This window comes from Pipistrellus hanaki (assembly GCF_964339955.1).
Source record: "Pipistrellus hanaki genome assembly, chromosome: 1".
Taxonomy (NCBI): domain Eukaryota; kingdom Metazoa; phylum Chordata; class Mammalia; order Chiroptera; family Vespertilionidae; genus Pipistrellus; species Pipistrellus hanaki.
The window spans coordinates 31,393,932-31,417,163 of NC_140503.1; the positions used below are offsets into that span (position 1 = coordinate 31,393,932).

General features: G+C 37.3%; 1 protein-coding gene across 4 annotated transcripts in view; it reads right to left on the reverse strand.

The window, feature by feature from the left end:
- Positions 1 to 5,277: 5,277 nt before the first annotated feature.
- Positions 5,278 to 23,232, reverse strand: part of SLC38A6 (solute carrier family 38 member 6) — a 64,612-nt gene continuing 46,657 nt past the window's right edge. For 3 of the 4 annotated variants that reach the window (XM_084883213.1, XM_084883214.1, XM_084883212.1), the window contains 10 exons: positions 20,271 to 20,353; positions 19,744 to 19,802; positions 16,167 to 16,232; positions 15,868 to 15,921; positions 14,004 to 14,083; positions 13,738 to 13,838; positions 8,551 to 8,675; positions 7,249 to 7,393; positions 7,048 to 7,142; positions 5,278 to 6,866 (listed from right to left, as the gene is read on the reverse strand). In XM_084883213.1, the coding sequence (XP_084739339.1) occupies positions 6,783 to 6,866; positions 7,048 to 7,142; positions 7,249 to 7,393; positions 8,551 to 8,675; positions 13,738 to 13,838; positions 14,004 to 14,083; positions 15,868 to 15,921; positions 16,167 to 16,232; positions 19,744 to 19,802; positions 20,271 to 20,353 (892 nt within the window). In that variant the 3' untranslated portion in view covers positions 5,278 to 6,782. The remainder of the gene's footprint in view (positions 6,867 to 7,047; positions 7,143 to 7,248; positions 7,394 to 8,550; positions 8,676 to 13,737; positions 13,839 to 14,003; positions 14,084 to 15,867; positions 15,922 to 16,166; positions 16,233 to 19,743; positions 19,803 to 20,270; positions 20,354 to 23,232) is intronic. The other variant, XM_084883211.1, reaches the window with a different exon arrangement.

Genomic DNA, 23,232 nt, shown 5'->3' on the forward strand with positions numbered 1-23,232 from the left:
CACTGACCTGCATTGAGCATCTGTCCCCTGGTGGTCAGTGTGTGTCATAGCGACTGGTTGTTCTGCTGTTTGGTCAATTTACATATTAGCCTTTTATTACACAGGGTATAAAAAAAAAAGCAGTGACCGTAAAGACCAGAGGCTCCACCGAACACTGGCAGTCCTGCAGTCAATGCTGGGTTGCCATAATGACCTAGCACTGACTGCTGCCGCTGCAGGCACAGTAACCCAGCACTGACTGCTGAGGGGACTGTGGATCAGGCCTGGAGAGAGAAGCAGGCTCTGATCCGTAGCTTCTGTGGCAGCTGTAGATCAGCCCTTGCCTCTCTTTTTCTCTCTGGGCCTGGCCAACAGCACATCTCTCTCTTCAGGCCTCCACAGGGGCTGCTGATCAGCTCCACTTCTCAGAGCAAGCCTTGAGATAGGTCTGGAGATGCTGACTGGCATAGAAACCGATCAATCAGAACCAAATCTGGGTGAACTGTGAGGAGCCAATGGCTGCCTAAGAGGCAGAGCTTTTGATGCTGACTGGCATACAAACTGACCAATCAGAACCTTATCTGTGTGAACTGCGAAGGCAGAACCTAAGGTCAGGGCTGAAGAGGGGTTTTAAGGCAGTTGGGAGTGAGAACAGGCCGGCAGGGGAGGGCCATTGGGAGAGAGATCAGGCCAGAACGGAAGGCAGTTGCGGGCAAGATCAGGCCTGCAGGGGGCAAGATCAGGCCTGCAGGGAAGGACAGATAGGGGTAATCAGGCAGGTAGGCAGGCAGAGGCAGTTAGGGGAGATCAGGCAGGCAGGCAGAGGCAATCAGGGATGATCAGGCAAGCAGGCAGGTGAGCAGTTAGGAGCCAGAGGTCCCAGATTGTGAGAGGGATGTCCCTGATTCGAGAAGGTGTAGGCCAGGCTAAGGTACCACCCCCCTCCTGTGCATGAATTTTGTGCAACAGGCCACTAGTGTACATATAACTAACAACAGTATTATACACTTAAAAGTTTAAGAGGGCAGATTTCCCTATTAGGTACTTTTCACCAGAATTTAAAAATAACTTATCTATATCTTTAAATATATTTATTAGTATAGCTCTCTCAGAGAAAAGAAGTCAAAGTGCAGAGGATTCATATAGTATGCTAACATTCATGTGTGAGTGTGTGTGTGTGTGTGTGTTTATTCTGTAGAACTCTATAGTTAGCTAGGCTTAGGATATATTTGCAAAGATACAGAAAGTTGCAAGAGTGGTTGCTTCCAGAGAGGAAACTAGGTGCTTGGGGCAGAAGTGGGAGAGAAGCAATTCTGTAAATTTTGAATTTGTACTACAAGTATATTAACTATTAAAAATGAAATGCAAAAGCAATTTATGAAGAAACAGAAAATATATTACAAGGTACTAATGGCATGTACCAAAAGAACCAGGTAGATCGTAAGGGGTAAGGCGGAGTGGAGAATGAAGCATTTATTTTACAAGGTGGTATTTGAGCTGGTTCCTGGAGATCGGGAAGTGTGTGGCAAGGCTGAAGAAACCAGTGAGGACACTGTGGGTGTGTATGTGGAACTCGGAATGGGGAAAGGAGGATAGTGGAAGAAAAATGTTGAAACATGATAATCAAAGGCAAATCAGGTACCAAACAGTGAAACAATTTCAGTGTATTGTAGAATGTAGTTAAGAAAAGGATAAAATACAATTTAGTAGATGAGACAGGAGAATGTGGAATGTGGAATTAAGTTATGTGATGTGACATAAAATTAACAAAAGGTCAAACCTTCAAAGAAGTAGAGAGCCACCTGAAACTCTTGAGCAGGAAAGTCATCCTATTAAAGCAGGATTCCAAGTGGACAGCAACAGGCAAAACGGACTGGCAGACAGACACCTGTGAGAAGGCTGATGTAGCAACCCAGTGGTTGCCCATTACAGTCATCTGGAAGTTTTAAAAATATGTATCAGTGCCTAGGCCCCATCCCATATTAGAATGTCTTTTAATCCATCTGTTTTTTCCCCCTGGCAACTCAATTTCTCTTTGCACCTATTTACTTTGTGCTATGGGTGAATGAACCTCCTGTCCAACTGGCTGTCCATCAGCCAAGATGAGTCTTCCTGCACCTCATACTTGCTCACCGTAACAGACAGGCTGGCAAACTAGGACAGTGGATCATGATGACAGTAAAACATTTATCAGATTGTTTAGGAAGGACGAGAGACAGAAAGAATTCTGACTGCAATGAGGAAAACACTCCCACAATATCTTTAGTCATCCTTTATCAAAACTTTGTTTTCCTATATTTCCTACTTCATACAGAAAGACTATTGAAGTATTACGACAGGAAGAGAGAAAAAAAGTTAAATTTTGTGTTTAAATTAGAAAAACAAATCTCAGTGCTACAAAAGGTTCTGAGACGTTCTAAGACCAAAAATTTTGACACCTAAAATTTAGGCAGAGTAATTTGCAGGAAACAAACTGTTTTCAATTGGGCTAATTCTAACACAGCCCAACACAACAGGTTTAAATGAACTGGTTGGGCCTCTGTGTTTCTAGCATCTACTTTCCATTTCTATGTGCTGTCCTGGCAATGTCCACATGAGAGGCAGCCCAAATGAAAACACTGTCCACACCCAACTACCCACGGATTATCTAGTAACTTGATCCTGCAAATACATGGGCAGAGACTGGACACAAGAAAAATCTGTTTACCTTAAAAAGATCTTCCAAATTCATTGACATCTCATAAAATGCTCATACAGCCTTATTCCTAGCCTCTGAAACTAATTATTTCAGAATCAATTGGCTAGAAAACTTCCATCAATGGGGGGAATGCACATTTCAAATATACATGACTACCACAAAGAACACACTGACACACGCCTCTGCCACCGATCTTTGCTCTCTTCAACCACATCCCATACCCCCAAATGGGGAAGAAAATAGTCGCTAAAGATGGATACTTTATGTTAGGAAAAGGCAGAGCTTGAGAATCCCGAAGATGATAAAGCGAGGACTATTTCATAACCCATTTAAAGGCATGTGTAAAGTATACCCGAAAATGGACGGTTCCTTTCTGCTCTTCCGCTGGTGAATTACTAGTGGAACTTTAATACAAATGGTGCCAGGGTAGGAAGAAAGGCTAGAGTACAGGAACAAATAAAGGCAGGTAGGAACTTGCAGATAACAGAGAATCTATGGTACTTTCAAGACTTCAATTCTATACCTAAATTGTGCTGAATTTCAGATTCTGGTTTTAGGTGAAAAAGAAAAAAAAACAACAACAAAGATTTCCAGACCTTGGGTGTTTAAAGGGCCTTCACACAGTAAATCAACCCACTGCTGTCTTGTTTTCTCCGCAGCCAGACTGAAATAATACAGCACCAGCAGAGGTGTGAATTACCCCCATTCATCTTAATGGAGTGTTAACTTCAAAGGCTTGTTTTAACCATTTAAATGCTAAGCTCATGAGTAAACATTCCGTTCAAAAAAGTACAATTTAAACATTCACCCTCGACATATGAAAGTAATTTTATATTCTCAGCACTTCGTCTTTTAATTTGGCAAACAAGTCTCCAAGTGTTGGAGAAGTATATATTTTGTGCTTAACTTCGTTTTATTTTAAATAGTTATTACCTAATAAATTATGAACATTAAGCCCATAATGAGAAGGCCTATATTTCGCAGGAAAAACGCTGAGGAGTACTTGAAGGTTCTGGGTAATGCTGGTGAAGGGGGCACTGCTCTTATCAGCCCTCTTAGCTTCTTCCAAACTCAGAGGGAAAGCTGTGACTCTACACAGGCAGCTAGATAAGGCAGCATATTAATGTAAAATAAAAACAAACATCTCCACAAATCATTTCTCTTGATATTAACTGAGTTTTGTGCAGAGTGTTCAATAGGTTACTTGTCCCTTTGCCAAACCTCCCATGATCCTATCCCATGAGCGGGTGACAAATGTAATAATTGATGCCCAGCTGTCATCGCACTTAACATTTGCCCCAGGGGGCATCCTTGCATCTGTTGCAGATTTAGGGTTATTTTGGTATTACTGCAGTTAGATTTATTTAAGCAGCTGAATCCCTATTTGTATGTGAATTTATAATTTCATAAACAGAAAAAGAGGGTACAAGAGTGAGCTCACCAGGTTGATAGACTCTGGCTGACCCGAAGCCACATGGAAGGCCATGCCAGGCGGTGCCCCTGGGACAGGCTAAGTGCCCAGTTTCAGGAAGGCATCAGTAGGAGTGCAGCTGGGGTAGAACTGTGGGAAAGCACTACAGACATGGGGCCGGCTCCCCTGGGAGTGAAGGAAAGAGCGGGATTCTAAACATACTAGTTGTGCAAGATGGGAGATGAAGAAATTCCATGTCCCTGATTGAAAGCAAATTTATTTTATTGCTCCAGATAAAGGGGTGGAAGAAAGGGGATAAATAGCTAATCTATGCAGAAAGCCTGTTTCAAACTGTACCTAATTTATACAAGGTCACTTAATCCTCTCAGCACAACCCTGTATAATTGGTATTAACTCCATCTAATACCTATGTGAAAGTGGAGGCTTAGAGAGGTTAAGTAGTTTCCCTAAACTCACTGAGATTTGAATCTAAGTCTTTCTAACCCCCAAACTTGGACTTTTTCCATTACACCATGCTAATCTCAGATTTGCCAAAGAAGTATCTTAACTCAAAAGAAAAGCTCAGTTGTCAAATTTTCAGCCAATTTCCTAAGAGGGAAGCAAGAGGCACCTGCAAAAGTGTGGATTTCCATACATGTAAATTGGCACTTTGCATGTAATTCCCTACTTTACATGTGCACGGGGATGGGATTACATTTTCACTGATACACCCTGGCTTTGGTAGGCTGCTAAGGGGTCCTTTATATAGAATACTCACAGGCAGGAGAGACCCAATTTCTGGTTTCCAACCAGAAACAAGCCACATCACTGGGAAGATTGGAATGATTTATAACCTCCAAACAAAGTATGACATAAAGCACCAATATCTGTCCTATTGCCAAGTAGAAAATCACATGTTTTAGTGACAAACAAGAAAGCTCAGAGAACTTTCAAGTCCACAGCCAATCATCACAGTTCTATCTTCTAATGCACAACAGAGAAAAATCACAAAAGTTTCTTGGAGAGGATTTGGAGTCAGGGCAAAGTACCAAATGGAATAATCCCACAGTTTTGATATTAGTGATGGACGGTGACATTAGCCCACAAGCTAAGATTCAATTTTGCATGTAAACTTACATTGATTTCTTTAAAAAATAAACAAAAGATTGACGTAATATATTTAATAACATTAAACACTTCTGCTCCGTGAAATACACTGTTAAAGAGGATGAAAAAAGGAACATACTGGGAGAAAATCTTTGCAAAACACATGTCTGATAAAGAACAGGTATACAAATGATTAAAACTCAACAATGAGAAAACAACCTAATTTAAAAAACAGGCATAAGATCTGCACCTTACCAAAGAAAATACACAGATGACAAATAAACACATGAAAAGAGGATCAACATCGTATGCCATTAGGGAAATACAAATTAAAACAACAGAGAAACAACTACGCACCCATTAGGATGGAAAAAATACAAAATACTGCCAACACCAAGTGAGGATGTAGAATTACAGGAATTCTCAATCATTGCTGGTGGGAATGAAAAATGTTACAGCCACTTTGGAAGGCAGTTTGGCAGTTGTCTGCAGGACTAAACATATTCTTACCACACGATGTGGCACTTGTGTCCTTTGGTATTAAGTCAAATAAGCTGAAAACTTATGTACACATAAAAATCTGCACAGTTTTATTCAAAACTGCCAACATTTGGAAGCAACCAAGAGGTCCTTCAACAGGTGAACAGAAAACAAAACTGTGGTTGTTCATCCATACAATGGGTGTATATAAATGAGCTACCAAGCCATGACAAGACAAGTAGGAAACTTAATTGCATATTGCTCAGTGAAAGAAGCCAGTCTGCCGAAACCGGTTTGGCTCAGTGGTAGAGCGTCGGTCTGCGGACTGAAAGGTCCGGGTTCAATTCCGGTCAAGGGCATGTACATTGGTTGTGGGCACATCCCTGGTGGGGGGTGTGCAAGAGGCAGTTGGTCAATGTTTCTCTCTCATTGATGTTTCTAGCTCTCTATCTCTCTCCCTTCCTCTCTGTAAAAAAAATCAATAAAATATATATTAAAAAAAAAAAAAGAGAGAAGCCAGTCTGAAAGGTTGGATACCATTTAATTGCAACTATATGACATGCTAGAAAAGGCTCAGAGTTTTTAGGAAGATAGTAAAATAATTAGTGATTGCCAATGCTTACATCAAGAGTGCACCCCAATGTAAACTATGGACTTAAGTTAATAATAATATTTGGCTCAACAAGTATAATAAATATACAGTACCACACTAATTCAAGATGTTAATAATATGGGAAACTATGGATGTTTTGGGGGTGAAGCCACATATGGGACTCTTCTTTCTGCTCAACATTTCTGTGAAAATTAAAACTACCCTAAAAAATTAAGTCTATTTATCTAAAAAAAAAAAGCATCAGACCCACAAAGTGACAAAGAAAAGACTGACCTAATACATTTAAGAGTATTCTGAGTTTGTTTCTTATTTTGATTAAAACTGCTATGAGCCCACTTTTCCTTGCCCACTTCCATGCTGTTCCACTTTTCTGTTAATAATGCTTACAAAAATGTTAACCCATATACAGCATTCACCCAAGGTGCCTTCCAGAATTGCCCCTTTTTGCATATGGAGGTAAATAATTCTTCACAAGAAATGGGAAAAGTTATCTTTCATTTATTATTAATCCAATTAAAAACAATGAGGGCAAAAGTAAAAGTCCCAATCAAAATTCCAAAGATGAGAAAAGCAAAGGCCTGTGGAAATAAGAAAAAAGATAATAACAATTAGGGTATTTTTTTTTAAATCTCACCCTTCCCAATAATGTATGGAATAGCTCAAAATACATTATTTTTTATGTAGATAAAATAATTAGAAAATGACAAATCATTTCTTAAAATAGGATTCTTAAAAGAAACAAAACAAAAACCAACCTACCGCAAGCTTTTTCCATGAGAGGAAATCCTCTCTGCTAAGTTTCAGGTAAAAAAGTCCTGGGAACACAAAAATCAAACACGTGGATGTGCTGGAACCTTTAGGCATGAGGAAAAGAGAGAATGACTGCCAGACTCAGATGTTCGGCTGGGTAACAAGTTTACCCATTTTATTATGTGGATCTTTTTGAAATATAAAACTTACCAACTACACCAAATATAGTCTTAATGTCAGGGACAAATATTGCCAGTAAGACAATGATAATATTGAGTGCTAGTGTGATCAAAAAATGGCGAACCCATGAGAATGGAAAATTGGAGAAAAACATCATCATTAAAGCTTTCCTTGCCTGTATAACATAAAGAGAAACAGATTTAAGCAAACAGAAAGTGTGAAAGCCAAAATACTCGCTTGTACAGTACAGTAACCATGATATTCCTGTCCCCAACACCATTTAGTTTACAAAAGTATAACATAAACCATTATCGTGTTTATTATTCACAAACTAAGAAATACATATTTCTGTGTAATCTTCATAAAAATCATTTTGCTTTAATTCTTAAAAAAATGTTCACATACAATTTCTTTAAGTTGCACAGTTTTCAAAAGTATCAACAATAATCCCTGTGTGATGAAATCTCGGAGAATCATTGTCATTAATTTCAACAGAAGAACAAAAGGTTTAAAACGAGAAAAGAAATCATGCCATGTGGAAGAAACACCATTTACTATTTTATTTTATATTATCTGTTTCACAACATGTAAATATGAAAACTAATTCATTACACTTCCCACTGTTCAGGCAGGCAGCAGGCGGTCACGTCCACAAATGTTTACACAGCCCCTGCTGCACTCCTGGCCCTGCAGACTGCACAGGGAGGGGGCAAGACTCCTGAAGGCCCAGCTCTTAAGGAACTCACTGTTTAGGAATTCAGACTTCCATGCAGAAGCATTTATACCCAAAGCCTTTTATCCATTTTCTCAGAAATTCTTAAGATTCTTAAGTATGGCAACTAAATGCAGAATGAAAATCTGTTCTGCCCTTAAACTATAATTCTAGAGCAAATAAAGTAGTTTGACGTAGATTAAACTAGAATGTCTACATAAAGATAAATTTACAATAAACCAGAAGGAGCTTTATTTTTGCTGACTTGACTTTTTCCTCTTCATGCATTCTTTTGGGGAGAAAAACAGAATACAGAATTAAAAAGGAAAAACACACACACCAAAACCTTAGACGAACTATCATCTCTAAATTGGAAACAATGCTGTGGGAAAGCATAAATCTAAACTAAATCTCAAAAGGCACAAATTAGCTTAGGGGCTCACTGTTATTTTTGTGCATTCATGGGTTATACGCAAGAATGAGGTCTTTGATCAATTACTTAACAAATGAGCAAGATATACAAGACTAGATGTGATTCAAACATTCTAGTCTGCAAAGAATTAGTGTTGCCACATTAGGGAGCTGCTACACCAAGCAACAAAACCTTTCAGAGTACTTACAGGGAAGTGGATTAGAGGGACTGTCAAAAGCACAGCAAACAGTACGCATAACTTCATAGTCCTGATAACAACATCATGAGGCAAGTATTTATTATAATCTTGGAGTATATCAGACGCCACTTTGTCTGTAAATTTTAAAAAATAACAATAAGAATTACAATAAAAACTACCAAAATGTCAATAACATCAAAATTGTTTTCCTTTGCACAAAGGAATCTTAACAGATTTTGGATTCCTACTCCCCAACCCATCTCTGGCCTTTTTCTCTCCTAGGAAACACAGAGACATTAGCTAAATATCTTCTTGAAGCCCACAGCCTCTTCTTTTAATGACACTACAAATCAGCACGGGCAGAACTTAAATTATGACAATAAAATATATGTAAAAATATCTTGTTAGAACGTTCCCATTGTCTGAAAGTTTTGAATATTTATGTTGTTTGCTTTGTAAAGTGCTTTCACATGTATTTGATCCGTGTGATAACAATATAAGATTGGTAGTTCATTGGAGCAGAGCTGGCACAGCTGTACACTTTTTTTTTTTTTTTTGGTACCAAAACCAATACCTTTTCCCTGACACTGCAATTTTTCTAGAGTCTCATTGAGTTCCACACATCTTACCAGCTTCCTCTACATCTCATCTGTAGATAATCTTTCATAAAAGTTTTAGGGAACTGGCTTAGTTAGCTAGCCAGTGTGGTAGTCAGTGACAGAATTTGTACATGCTAACCATGCCTTGCTCCATGGTGTTCTTCCACTCCCACGTTTTCCGCACCTCAAGACAGACAAGGTGTATCCAAGTGAGGTATTCAGAACATTGCAAATCACTGCCTTGTAGGGAAAGATCGATTTGTACTTATGAAAGAATAGTGCTTTTTAATTCGAGGGTATATGTTTTGGAAAGGTGCTTTGGAAGAAATAAGAGACAAATCAAACATACCTCCATTTTCAAGAATATTAAAATTTAAAGGACAGATACGGTGAATACTTATGCATATATGATAGCATCTAAGCACAGATACATACATAAGTGACAGAAGAAGGTCCAAACAAACAGCTATGGTGATTCTGAATAGAGAACGATAACTATGGCCTTTGAATGAGCAATCCAGAAACCCGGGAAGGCTTGGGGATATACTGGGGGGCAAGATGGTGGAGGGGGGCTTGAAATCTGGAACCGCACAGACTAATGTTCAAGGCCCACTACTTAATAGCAAATTAACTTTTGAGTCCCTTGGTTCTTACATCTGTAAAATGGAGACAATGATATGTTCACCTGTAGCGTTACAGTATTAAATGAGTTAATGCATGTGTGTGGGGAAGAGATCCTCGGAGCAAGGACCAGCAGAGCAGAAGTCCTGAGAAAGCAGAGGAAATAGGCAGCTGAGAAACTGAGATTCCAGAGGAGCACAGCGGCTGACCTGGAGGGGGCCACAGCACAAGAGCAGAGGGTGGTAAGGCTGGAAACACATTTAAGACTCAACAGAGGAATTCTTTGTTCAAGGTTTGGGCTCACTCTGGTAGAACACAGAGATGCCATGACTTACTACAAAAAATAGTGTATTCTGATCTGAACTAAGAAGGAGGACAGATTGGGAGGAAAAGAGACCCGAAACAGGGATAATGGAAGGCAACAGTCATAATCACTGAGAGGGAATGAAGACTGGACTAGACTAGTGATAATGGAAAGGGGAGACGAACCAATTGTCTAAATTATCAAAGCTGTACTTCACGTAGGGTGGAACTATGGACTAACAAGGAGATTAAAGTTGAATTCTATTCCCAAATCTGTGAGATACTTGTGAGTTTTGGAGAAATATGGCAAACTGCCCCCGCTTTCTGAATCATAAAAAAAGAGCTATTAACACTTATTGCTTAACAACCTCATAGACTTTTTACATGATCTGGTTATTATGCAACATTTGGGCACTGGCCTGGCCTACCAAAGGACACTTTCCCCCCTCAACTTAAAATGCCTTAACACCTGCAGTCAGAGCCAATGTTAGTAATCTAGGTACATACTTATAGGTCTTTTTAATCTGACAAAATTTAAATATTAACTAAGCCTGGGAAGCACTGTGACAAGACCCCAAGCAGCTCCAGAAGCCTGAAGAACTACCGTATTTCCCCGAAAATAAGACATCCTCTGAAAATAAGACCTAGCGCAACTTTGGGGGGAAAAATTAATATAAAAGCACTGTCTTATTTTTGGGGAAACAGGGTAGATTTATTATATATTCAAAATAGTGGTTAATGTTCACTTTCTACTTTCTGAGGACGAAACCCTTTCTTCTGAGCCAGTCAGTTCTGTGTTCTTAGCTGAGCCTTACCATATGTAAGGAATAAAGCATGACATGCTTCTCTGGATACAGGCAAATCTCTACAAATCTCAGTAAGGACGGGTGATGTATGCTACTGAAGTCAGGAGGCTGTCCTGTTTAATGCAAATTGTCAAACTGGTATGAAGTTTCTAAAGATCACTACAGAGCAGCAGAAAGACCACAGATCAGTATTCAGGAGGCCTGCCACTAATCACTGATCGCGTGACAGGTCATCTCTTTGGGCTTTATTTGTTTTTATTGATGTCTTTTTACAGAGAGGAAGGGAAAGGGATAGAGTTAGAAACATTGATGAGAGAGAAACATCGATCAGCTGCCTCCTGCACATCTCCTACTGGGGATGTACCCACAATCAAGGTACATGCCCTTGACCTGAATCAAACCTGGGACCTTCCAGTCTACAGGCTAATACTCTATCCACTGAGCCAAACTGGTTAGGGCACCTCTTTGGGCTTTAGATGCTCATCTATAAAATGAGTTGAAGCCTTAACTTTCGATAAGCCCTTTTGATTAAGGCCTCAGACTCTATTAGCAATTTATTTCCATAAGACTGAAGGCTATTATTGTTCAGTTAGAAATATACAAGATTTCCCCTGGTTTTGATTAAAAACCCCCAAACAAAACAATGACTAGCAAATCATTTTTGAATCTTCCTCTGTCTTTGGAAAACTATTTTTCTTTATTTCTCTTCCTTCCTTCCTTTCTTCCTTTCTTTCTTTCTTTCCTTTCTTTTTGTGTGTGCTTTTTTGTTAATCCTCACCCAAAGATATTTTATGTGAGAGAGACAGAGAGACACATTGATTGGATGCCTCCTGCAAGCGCCCTTGACCAGAATTGAACCTGTGACCCTTCAGCCAAACTGGTTAGGCTTCCTTCCTTCCTTCCTTCCTTCCTTCCTTCCTTCCTTCCTTCCATCCATCCATCCATCACCTACCTATATACCTACCTACCTACATACCATGTTATTTTTCTTAAATGTGAATTTCTCCATAATATAAAATGTGGATACTCTGAAGAATCTGCATTGGTGGAGAAGGATTAAGTCCAAGACAACATAGCAGTGTTACTTGATAATCAGGAAAACCCCTGTGTAGTAAACATTACACTTACATGATGATCATACAGCTCCTAAGCATCTCATGGTAATTTATATAACTTCTTCTCAAGCTATCCTAGAGATGTGTAGGCCATCTTCAAGATAATACTCACAACATATACTGGAAAGCTACCATATTTACATTTAATGTCATTAAAGACAGTAAGAAGTACCGTGTTGAAAAACAGAGCACCTGTAATCATGCAATAATTACAGTAGTAATGATAACAACACACCATGAGCAGCAGCTTCCCTTTGTGGAAGACTGCTCTATGCCAGACATGGTACTAAGCACTCTTTGCAATTATCCCTTGTAACAGATTAGGAGATAAAATACTCTAAAATGAAGTACCCTGCTCAAGGTCACATACCTAGTTAGAGCAGAGTAGTCATTTAAACCATATTTGTTCGATTTAGAAATCCATACTCTTTCCACTGTTGCTTAGGAAAGGAAGCTATGCAAGTAAATGTTGTCCAAAAACTTATCAGATGTGGACAAACTCTGAGAGATAAGCAAAAGCCCATTACAAGTCCTCATGGATGGCTAAAACCTGAAGCATGCACACAAGGCTATCAACTGTGAAATCAGAGTCATAACAGCTAACTATCACCAAAGTAATAACAGCCACTTACTTGGAGAGTTGTTATAAAAGCATTCATAAACTGACAAGTGTACTGAAGTGTCTGACAAACTGGGTGTAATTTGTCATAATGTGATTGTTTGCAAATTAAACAAGCATACTTGCAAATTAGAGAGCTTACAGTTTTTAAAATCTTATTCTAGACTTTGAAGTTTTACTTTTCCTTGAGGTTCTTATTAGAAGAGAAAAAAAACAGGCAATTTTTCAAAAATAAATATAAGAAGTATTTAATGTTAATTTATGAATTTAAAAAAATCCTTTTTAAAAATTATGAATGTCTTGAATCATATGAATTGAGGCTGAAGGCAGAAATGTCTGACATGTAAGCATACAACTATAGTTCAGTGTAAAACCCTTCCCTTTCTCAATTGGTTCTTTTGCAGTAAAAATGGCTGATTCTTCCAAACGGCTGAACTAAAGCCTAATGTATTGAAAATAAGATTCTAAAATATTTTTAAAATAAATCAGTATTGCCAAAACCAGTTTGGCTCAGTGGATAGAGTGTCGGCCTACAGACTAAAAGGTCCCAGGTTTGATTCCGATCAAGGGCATATACCTTGGTTGTGGGCACATCCCCAGTAGGGGGGTGTGCAAGAGGCAGCTGATCGATGTTTCTCTCCCATTGATGTTTCTAACTCTCTATTCCTATCTCTTCCTCTCTGTAAAAAAAATCAATAAAATGTTTTTAAAAAAATAAAATAAATCAGTATTGTATATTTTTTTCTTGTAGAAAGATATTAATCCCGAGGTTTTATTCAGGTGTTTCCTTAACATTCACAAAGGAGATGTTATTCAACCTGAAAGAAAGTCAATTCTTTAGGGCCCGTAGAGCCACTACAGTATTGCAGTGGATCCTGGGACTCATTAGTTTACTAATGAAAGGCAGAAACCAAGTTCAGACTCAAGTGTGAGATCAAATAGAGCAGCGGTCACCAACCTTTGGGACCTCATGGACCACCAGTGGTCCACCGGCCACCGGTTGGCGACCACTGCTCCAAAGGTTCCTTTAAACCAGTGGTCGCCCACCTTTTGGATTTCGCAGACTACTGGTTGGCGACCACTGAATGAGAGAACAATCTATTTTTTCATCTACAATTAAATGATATACTTACCATAAAAAGTGAGGTACCCAAAGAGCGCTGATACAAAATAAACAAGGAAACTTAAAGCAATTGCGGTATTGCTTACATTCTGCATTCTTTTCTTTGAAGGGCTAAAAGACAAAAATGGCAAAAGTAGAATCAGGGAAATGATTTATATCTATAGAAACATCACTGGGAGGAAAGAATTCATAAAGGAGAATGTTATTCAACCTGAAAGGCCTAGAAGTAAAAGGTCATATTTAATACATTTAAAATAATCCAGGATTCTATGGTACCTTTGAAGTTCAGAGTAAATGGGCAATATTGAGGTATGGCAGAGAAATGAAAAAGCCATGGTTGGTATCGCATAAGCACTCTGAAAAGAAAAAAATAGACGAAATTACTAAATGCTACTCTGTTGAAACCACTACTTCGTTTGACAATGATCTTAGTTCTTTAAAAAAAATCAATTTGGTTATATTCATTTCATTTTTCATAAACTGTCTCTATAAAATAAGATTGTGTTTTTTTTTGTTTTATTTTGTTTTGTTTTGTTTTAGAGAGATACAACCATGGTCATCAGCAAATCTTTCCTCTGGTAGATGGAATGCCTGTACTAGCCAGATATTCCTTGGCTGGCTTCTATACCATGTTACTTTTACTACAACTGCTGTTGCTCGTATATTATTTGGGTGAAATAAAAATAACTTATGTGGAATAAATAACATTTAGGTTAAGATTCAAAATAATAACATTCTAGAAATAATTTAATTCTAATGTATACTTTAGAAAATTTAAATACAACTTACTTCTATAAGCAGAAATAATCGTTAATGCTTTTGAATCTGCTTTTATCAACTCAATCAAAGGTAATATCACTGATTTAATCTAAGGGAATATTACAAATATTAATCACATATTAGCATCTTTGCCTATGTTCTCTTTCAATGGGAATGAACATGATTTATTCTAGACAGGCAAGTTTTTGGAGATCCAATGGAATACACGAACATAACTTTTTTTTTTAAAGTTAGAATATGTAAGAGCCAAAGCAAACAAAAGTTACCAACTAAATGAAAATACTGACTCTACTCTAAAATAATCTTCCCCTGACTAACTTCAGGCTCTTCAGCAAAAGAAGTTCCAGATGACTGAAGACCTATCTTGGGACATAATGCCTCCTCAAATATTTGAAGGGAATTGAGAGGAAGGAAAGCTGTAGTGTTTCCCGAGACTGGATTAGGGGAATGAGACTTTAATTCACAAATTCTCTTTCATATATTGCTCAATTTCCTGGCTTGTCAATTACCCTACCTAGATCTTTAAGGCACACGGAGGCCTTTACCACATACGATGTGGTAACCCCCCTTGGGGGGCCAGAGAGACATATGTTGTGTAAAAATTACGGATAAAAGGGAAAGTTCTGCAAGGAGGAGTTGTGGCACTGAAATAGTACACTGACAGAGTTGTACCTGAGTGGAGGGATTCTAGCATCTGGAACCTGCATTTCAGCAGAATCTAAAAGTGTAGACAAAAAAAAAACCCTTAAAGCCACAGGGAAGATTAAGCTCTTCCAGAATGCTAGAGGTCACCCAGTCTCCCCTGTAGATGCCAAGGGCTCTTGCAGGCACTGTCAGTATCTGAGGGCTCTCAGGGAAGGCAAAGGGACCCGGTTTTCCAGTCTCCACTGAAGGCATCATAAATCTGAACTGTGGAATGTCTGCCAGAAGACATACTGGCAGTGCTCAATTGCTGGTCCAATGATGAGGCTGTTTAGCTGCAGACCAAGGTTCTACTCACAAGGGAGGAGGTTTTTATATAATTGGCTATTTAGCTTTACAAGTCCAGAGGGCAACAGGAAGTCTGTATCCACAGAGGACCTTATTGGCCAGACCAGACATTTAGTAAATCTGTTCTTTTAGGCAGTTGCCCATTTAAAACAGGCTCCATTTAAAGGCATGCCAAAAAAAGGTGGCTGTTTCATAATGGGCCACCCTGTGTTAAATAATATTATTCTTCTGGTAGGCAACCCTATACTTAGCACTTTCATGAAAATTAATTAGTTACAGGTACAAAGACCTAAGAGACCCTGTTACACAAATCTCTTAAAACTTGAAATGTGAAAAATCAACCAAAAGTATCTGTTAATAACTTACACACCTCTTTGGAGAAATGAAAGAGCTTTGGTTTACAATCATCTGTAGCATTTGAAATCTGTTTAAGAGGATTGAGGGGAAAAAGAGAAACCAATAGTCATTAAAAGTCAGAAAGCATCAACAAACATGATGACTTTATTATAACTAGGCTTTCAAATAAAAACACTTCAAAATAAAGTTCCAAAATGCAAACTAGTCATTACTTTTCCATTTATTAGAAAAAAATATATATTAGCCTGATTTTTTTTTCTTTTTAGCTTAACATAAAAAGGAAGAAACTGAAAAGAAAATATAAAGTATTACCTGTAAGTGCGGCTCTATAGAATTTAATGTCAGAGGACAAAGGATAGACCACTTTTTAATTACTGTCTGTAAGAATAAGAAGAATCAACAAACCAGATTATTTCTTCTAAACTTCATGAAAAGAAATTATTTCAAATAGATCAGCATTATTTCAATTAATCTAACACCATGCCAAACCATATGCTAGCTAACAGATTCTTTGACTGTATAAATTTCCCTTAGGGTGGGCCGCCTATGGTGGGGTGAGGTTGGATGCTGCCTATCTGGTTAGTGGAAATCTCCCCCATTAAAGACTGAGAGTACCCTCAAGTCAACTTTCGAAATTCCAACAGCATCAAGACATTAAAAAAAAGTGCAACTTAAAATGGGAACACAATGTTTTAGTGACAATGGTACAAGAAGATGGTTATTTGTGGACCTGGCATCAGAGGCAGATGGAGAAACAGTAACAGCTGTTTTGGAAATGGCCACAGGCAGAAGTGAGGAAAGACCTTATGCAAAGGGTGAGCTTGGAGATTTCTGATATAGAAGTACTATCCCTTCTTGCTTTTTTCAAACTTACGTTACTTTCAGTGAATGTAGAAAAAAACTGGCTAAGAATAAAAGCACATAGCTAGGAAATTCCAGCTGTTAAAAATAAAAAATTTAAAAAATAAAAAAATCCAGAGGGATGTCAATTCCCAGAAATAATCCATAAAAATGTTTCATAATTTTATTTATTTTCTTTTTTTCTTCTTCAGGATTTTACTCTTAATTGTGGCCATCCTGTTCCTAGACCTAAGGTTGTGGTTGTGTCAACATTGCCATTGTTGCCCTTGTTGCGGGGCACATAATTACTCTGTAAATATTTGCTCTAGGCTGAAACCCAGCATACAAAGGGGCAAGGGAGAATAAAGGAAGCGTTTGTCCTTTGCAGGAGACCAATAAGTAAATACTGCTCCTATTCCTATTCCTATTTGGTATTTATCTAGCTTTGGAGTTAAACTAATTCAGCCAAGATTTTATATAGCGATAAAACAAATCTAAGGAAAACATATACCTTTAGGATTAAGTTAATGAGTAAACTAAAGAATGACTCTTAATTAAAACCCTCCCCAAGGGGGCAGGAGGGGGACAATTATAAGGATAAACTAGGAAAATTGCTTTGACATTTCTAGATATGTTTTCCATATGTAATGAAAATAAATGGTCAACTTACCATGAGAGAAGAAAAAAAATCAAAAGCAATAATCTCACCATCTTTTTATTGGTATGTTTAAAAAAAGAGAGAGAGAAGCCGAAACTGGTTTGGCTCAGTGGATAGAGTGTCAGCCTGCGGACTGAAAGATTCCAGGTTCGATTCCAGTCAAGGGCCTGTACCTTGGTTGTGGGCACAGCCCCTGTAGAGGGTGTGCAAGAGGCAGCTGATTGATGATTCTCTCATCGATGTTTCTATCTCTCTATCCTCTCTCTTCCTCTCTGTAAAAAAATAATCAATAAAATATGTTTTTTAAAAATTTTAAAAAAGGGGGGATAAGAATGGGTGGGGCAGAGCTAGTCTCTTCAGCCCTGCTCCAGTGGTGGTGGTGGCAGCAACAACCATTTATGGTGCATTTGTTGTGTACCAGGCACTGCAATAAGTTGGTGTGTGAGCCACCTCATTTATTTTATCAGCTGTTATCATGAGGCTTGCAATTCAAAATATTGAATGCAATGATCCAAAATGCAATATCATTTTTTTTCATGAATTAGAAAATATAATTAGCAAGCTGATTTTATATTAATATAAAATTAGTTACTAGAGCTAATCTCTCAGCAGAGATCCCTCTTAACCCCAGGCCCGCGCACTGGGCTGAGGTTGTCAGAAGTGATATCTTATGCACCGGAAGTACGGGCAGGAATGGGGAAATACCCAACAGCCAAGAGTGACAGGCAGTCCTTACTCAGGGTGAAGACAGATCATGGTCAGAAGATAATTCCAGGAGTTAGAAAGACAGGGGAAAGATGACTAAGTATGTAAAAGTCTTTCCATTGCACAGAAGGCCTTCTTTCACTCTTCTCCCAGTCTTCCCCATCTTTCAATGTTCAGCTTGTTTATTTCCTTCCACATCCTTCTTTACTCTAGCTCTCAGTGATCTTTAACTCTTGCAATTCTTACTCTGAAGCAAATAAGTCCATACTTATGTATTGCCTATATTGTTCTCTATCTACTTGTTTTCTAATAGATTTATCTTATCTCATCTACACAATTGACTGACCCTTAGAGCTGTGTCCAGGTTAAACTCCCACATGCCTAACAGCGCTCAGTAGAAGGAAAGCATCTGACTAAAATCCATTCAAATAGTTCACTATTTTGATTGATTGTTTCCCACTTCATTGTGGGGTCTAAAGGGTGTATGTTCATGGATGCTAACTGAACTTATATGGCAATCATTTTACAATATATATAAGTCAAAACATTATGCTGGATAACTTAAACTTATATCTTATTATAACTGAGAGAAAAGTCTAAAAGAAAGTGTATGTTCGATTCACTTACTTGTAAGATATAAGTCATACAATTCGAGGGGGAAGACAACGTTGATAAGTTCAACAAATGATTAAATGTAAACACTGTTAAGCATTTTTAGTTTTAAGAGCATTCATTAAAGTATAACTGTTTCTGTACACAGAAGCCAGCGTCACTTCCACTCTTTAAAATAATCTGAAATTGTTTTATCTTTGTATCCCAGAAGATCACTTTAGACTAAGTTAAATGAATCTTAGATTGTTTTGACAGCACAGAAATCTGGCTATGTAATATAACTTAACTACTGATCTTGCTCTTTTGGGTGGCATTTTTCTTTTATTCATTTCTCATTATTAAGCGAGAGTTTCATGAAGCTTATGATTTTAAAAGTTTAATCAAATCATTTAAACATGTGTCTTTTTAAAAGATTATTTTATAAATAGTAAGTTTACCATCTGATATTTTTCCTGCTAATTTTTAAATATAAGAAAAAAACGTATTACACATGTGAAAAAAACATTTCTTTGCAGTAGTATTTTTATGAGACCTTAACTATGCTGAATAAACCAGACCAGATACAATTCAGACACCCCAGTTCTTCCTAGATTGCAATAGTTAAGGCCTAGAAGCTCTGTGTCTTTAATGGAACGAAGTTTCATAATTAAGATAATATCAAACTATTTTACAGATAAGAACCAGCCTGATCCTCATAACTGAGTACCCCTGACACACACACATGCGCGCACACACACACACACACACACACACACACAATACTGTTCAGAAATAAAGTGATCATACAACCTACACAAAAAATTACACTCCATCTAAGGTTTTAACAGAATGGTGTGCTCTCCTTTCTAATTAACCACAAGTGATACTGAACTTGAAATGCTGGTCCAGCCAAGCCTCTTCAATATAGATAAAATGAAGAAAATAATTTTGTGAAACAAAAGTCCTTTGGGTAACACACTGAAATAAAGTGGGATACCTCCCCAAAACAAAACAGAGTTAAAAGAAAAAAAGGCATTAAGACAATGAGTTCCATTTTAGTGAGGAGATAAGCAACATGCTATATTTTAAACTTACCACAAGAGCAAAGAACGCCATAAAGAAAAATGATAAACTACTTGTGTAGCCAAGAAAGCCTGTAAAATAACAGTAAAATAAAAAAACAATGTATAAGGAAAATGATCCTAATGTACAGCTAAAGCTATACATCTTGGGCATGTTTTCTATTACAGGACTTGGTATCTGGGGCTTAGGGCTGAGAATAACAACATTCCAACTATCTGTCACAGATCATTTATGTAGCTCTGTACGGCAAAATTGGAACTGGCTTACCACTAATGGTACACTGAAAGGGAAGGCTGCTCTTAAATGTTCCACTGTAAAGATTTTATTTTAGTGGGGCAGACAAAATACTACTGCAAACCAAGTAATAGGTTAACTAGACAGGGCTGCACAACCTACAGTAAGTCCAAGTTCAAAACTATGCACAACCACCACCCTTCTGCTAAAAATGTGGTACTGTGAACTTCCAAAGCTCCTTAATATTATTTTCTTTCTTTTTTTCTTAACTTTAAAAAATAATGTTCTCTTCAACAAAGACTTACCTATTTTAGGAAGAAGAGCAAGAGGAAACACAATGATAACACAAATGATTATTAGTAGTATGTGTTCATGAAGATACCAAGACCTATTATAAAAAAAAATAGTTCTATTTTAGGCGCAGGATCCACTGTTTATGTTCACACACACACACACACACACACACACACTTACAAAAAGCCTACTTCCTTTTGTTAAAATATGTTCTTGTAGGATCCTAGTTATTAATGAATTTACATTTAAAAAATGTATCAAAATAATGAGATGCCATTTAAGTACCAAATTAGCAAATAATTTTTTAAAAATAAGATAGGCAATGCTGGGGAGGAGTAATGAGTGCACAAAACTGGTAAAAATAATAATAAATATTGGAAACAAACATCTAACACCATGACAATTTAAAAATAAATTATGGCCGGGACCGGTTTGGCTCAGTGGATAGAGCGTCGGCCTGCGGACTAAAAGGTCCCGGGTTCGATTCTGGTCAAGGGCATGTACCTTGGTTGCGGGCACATCCCCGGTAGGGGGTGTGCAAGAGGCAGCTGATCGATGATTCTCTCTCATCGATGTTTCTAACTCTCTATCCCTCTCTCTTCCTCTCTATGAAAAATCAATAAAATATATTTAAAAATAAATAAATAAATAAATAAATAAATTATGGAACTATGGGATAATCATAAAAGATCATTTCATAGATATAATAATATAATGAATATTCAGTAAACATAATAAATATTTACAGCATGATTATAATTTTGAGGAAAAATACAGATTCATTAAAAATGGAGAGGAATTGCAATAAATCAATAGCCATTATCTCTAGGCAGTAGAATAATAGGTTATTTTTCTTCTTTATACTGTAGTTTATATTTTTCAGAAAGGACATAAATTACCAGGAAAAAAGTATTAAAATTTTCATATTAAGTCATTAGAATGTTGAATTAGAAAAGGCAGATTAAAAAGTATGATGGTGTATTTAATTATTTAAAAAAAATGGATGTACATTTTTTTTTAAAATCAGAAGGATATATTTAAAACACAAAAAGTAGATATTTCTGTGTGGCAACAATATAAGCAATTTTATTTTCTCCTTGTTTGTATATATATTATTTTAATTTTTCAATATAAAATATCTGTATAGAAGTTTTAAAAAGTTAGAACGAATTTCCCAAGACTTTTATTTTATACTAGAGACTATTATGTAAAGGACAAACAATTCATGAATAAGTACACCTAGTAAATACACATGAAGAAAAATCCAATGCAATTAAAGAAATAATTAGGCTGTTGAAATTAAACTAGTAAATTTATTATTTACTTTTTTTAAATGTATTTTTTTATTGATTTCAGGAAGGAAAGGGGGGGCAGAGAAAGAGAGAGAGAGACAGAGAAACATCAATAAAGAGAGAAAATCATTGATTGGCTGTCTCCTGCACGCCCCACACTGGGAATGAACCCACAACGCGGGCATGTGGCCTGGCCAGGAATCTAACCGTGACCTCCTGGTTCATAAGTGAATGCTCTACCTCTGAGCCACGCCAGCTGGGCAGTAAAATTATTTTAAACATAACATTTGAGGATGTATAATAATTGGTGCTTCATATGTTGCTAGAGACTTTGTCAATCTAGTACTATCTCTTGGAAAAACATTGATAATATGTAGGAAAAACATTGATAAAATGTAGCAAATGTGGTAATTTTAAAAATTATCTGAAATATAAAGAATTCTATGTACATGCAGCAATAAATACATTATTAGTATTAAAAAGTATTAGTATTAAAAAGCTGGGGGAAATCCTATATATATCCAGCAATAGAAAAATATGGATTACAGCATACTTTATTAGGATATTAAGCAGCTTTTAAAAAAAGACAATTAAGTAGCTCAGCTGATGTGGCTGCTCAATGGTTGGGCATCGACAATCAGGAGGTCACAGTACAATTCTCACTCACAAAAAATAACTCAAAATAGATTAATGACTTAAGTGTAAGATCTGAAACCATAAAACTTCTAGAAGAAAACATAGAGAAGACAGCTCCTTGATGTCTTAGCAACAATTTTTTGGATATGACACCAGAAGCACAAGCAACAAAAGCAAAATTAAGTGTGAGTACATCAAACTAAAAACCTATATAGCAGAAGAAACAACAAAATGAAGAGCAATCTACAGAATGGAAGAAAATATTTGCAAACCACATATCTGACAAGGAGTTAATATCCAAAATATATAAAGAACTCATTCAATTCAATAGCAAAAAAATAAAAATGAAAAAACAATCTGACTTAAAAATGGGCAGAAAACAAAATTAATGTTTTTTCAAAGAAGACATACCAATAGCCAATGGGTACATGAAAAGATGTTCAACATCACGAATCAGGAAAATAAGAATCAAAACACAATAAGATAACACTTCACACCTTTTAGAATAGGAGTCAACAAAAAGACAAGAGGTAAGTGTTGGCCAGGATGTAAAAAAAAAAGGGACCCTTGTGTACTGTTGGTGGGAATGTAAATTGGTTCAGCCTCTGTGGAAAATAATATGGAGGCTCCTCAAAAAACTAAAAATTGAACTACCATATGATCCAGCAATCCCACTTCTGGGCATATATCCAAAGGAAATGAAAACAGGATATCGAAAAGATATCTGCACTTCCATGTTATTGCAGCTTTATTCACAATAGCCAAGACACTAGTATGGAAACAGCCTAAGTGTCGTCAATGGATGATGGATAAAGAGAAGATGTGATATATATAATGAAATATTATTGAGCCAGGAGAAAGAAGAAAATCTTATTATTTGTTACAAAATGGATGGACCTTAGGGGCATTATACTAAGACTAGAGGCCCGGTGCATGAAATTTGTGCGTGGCGGGGGGTGGGGTGTCCCTCAGCCCAGCCTGCACCTTCTCCAATCTGGGACCCCTCGATATCCTACCAGGATGGGGCCTAAACAAGCAGTTGGAC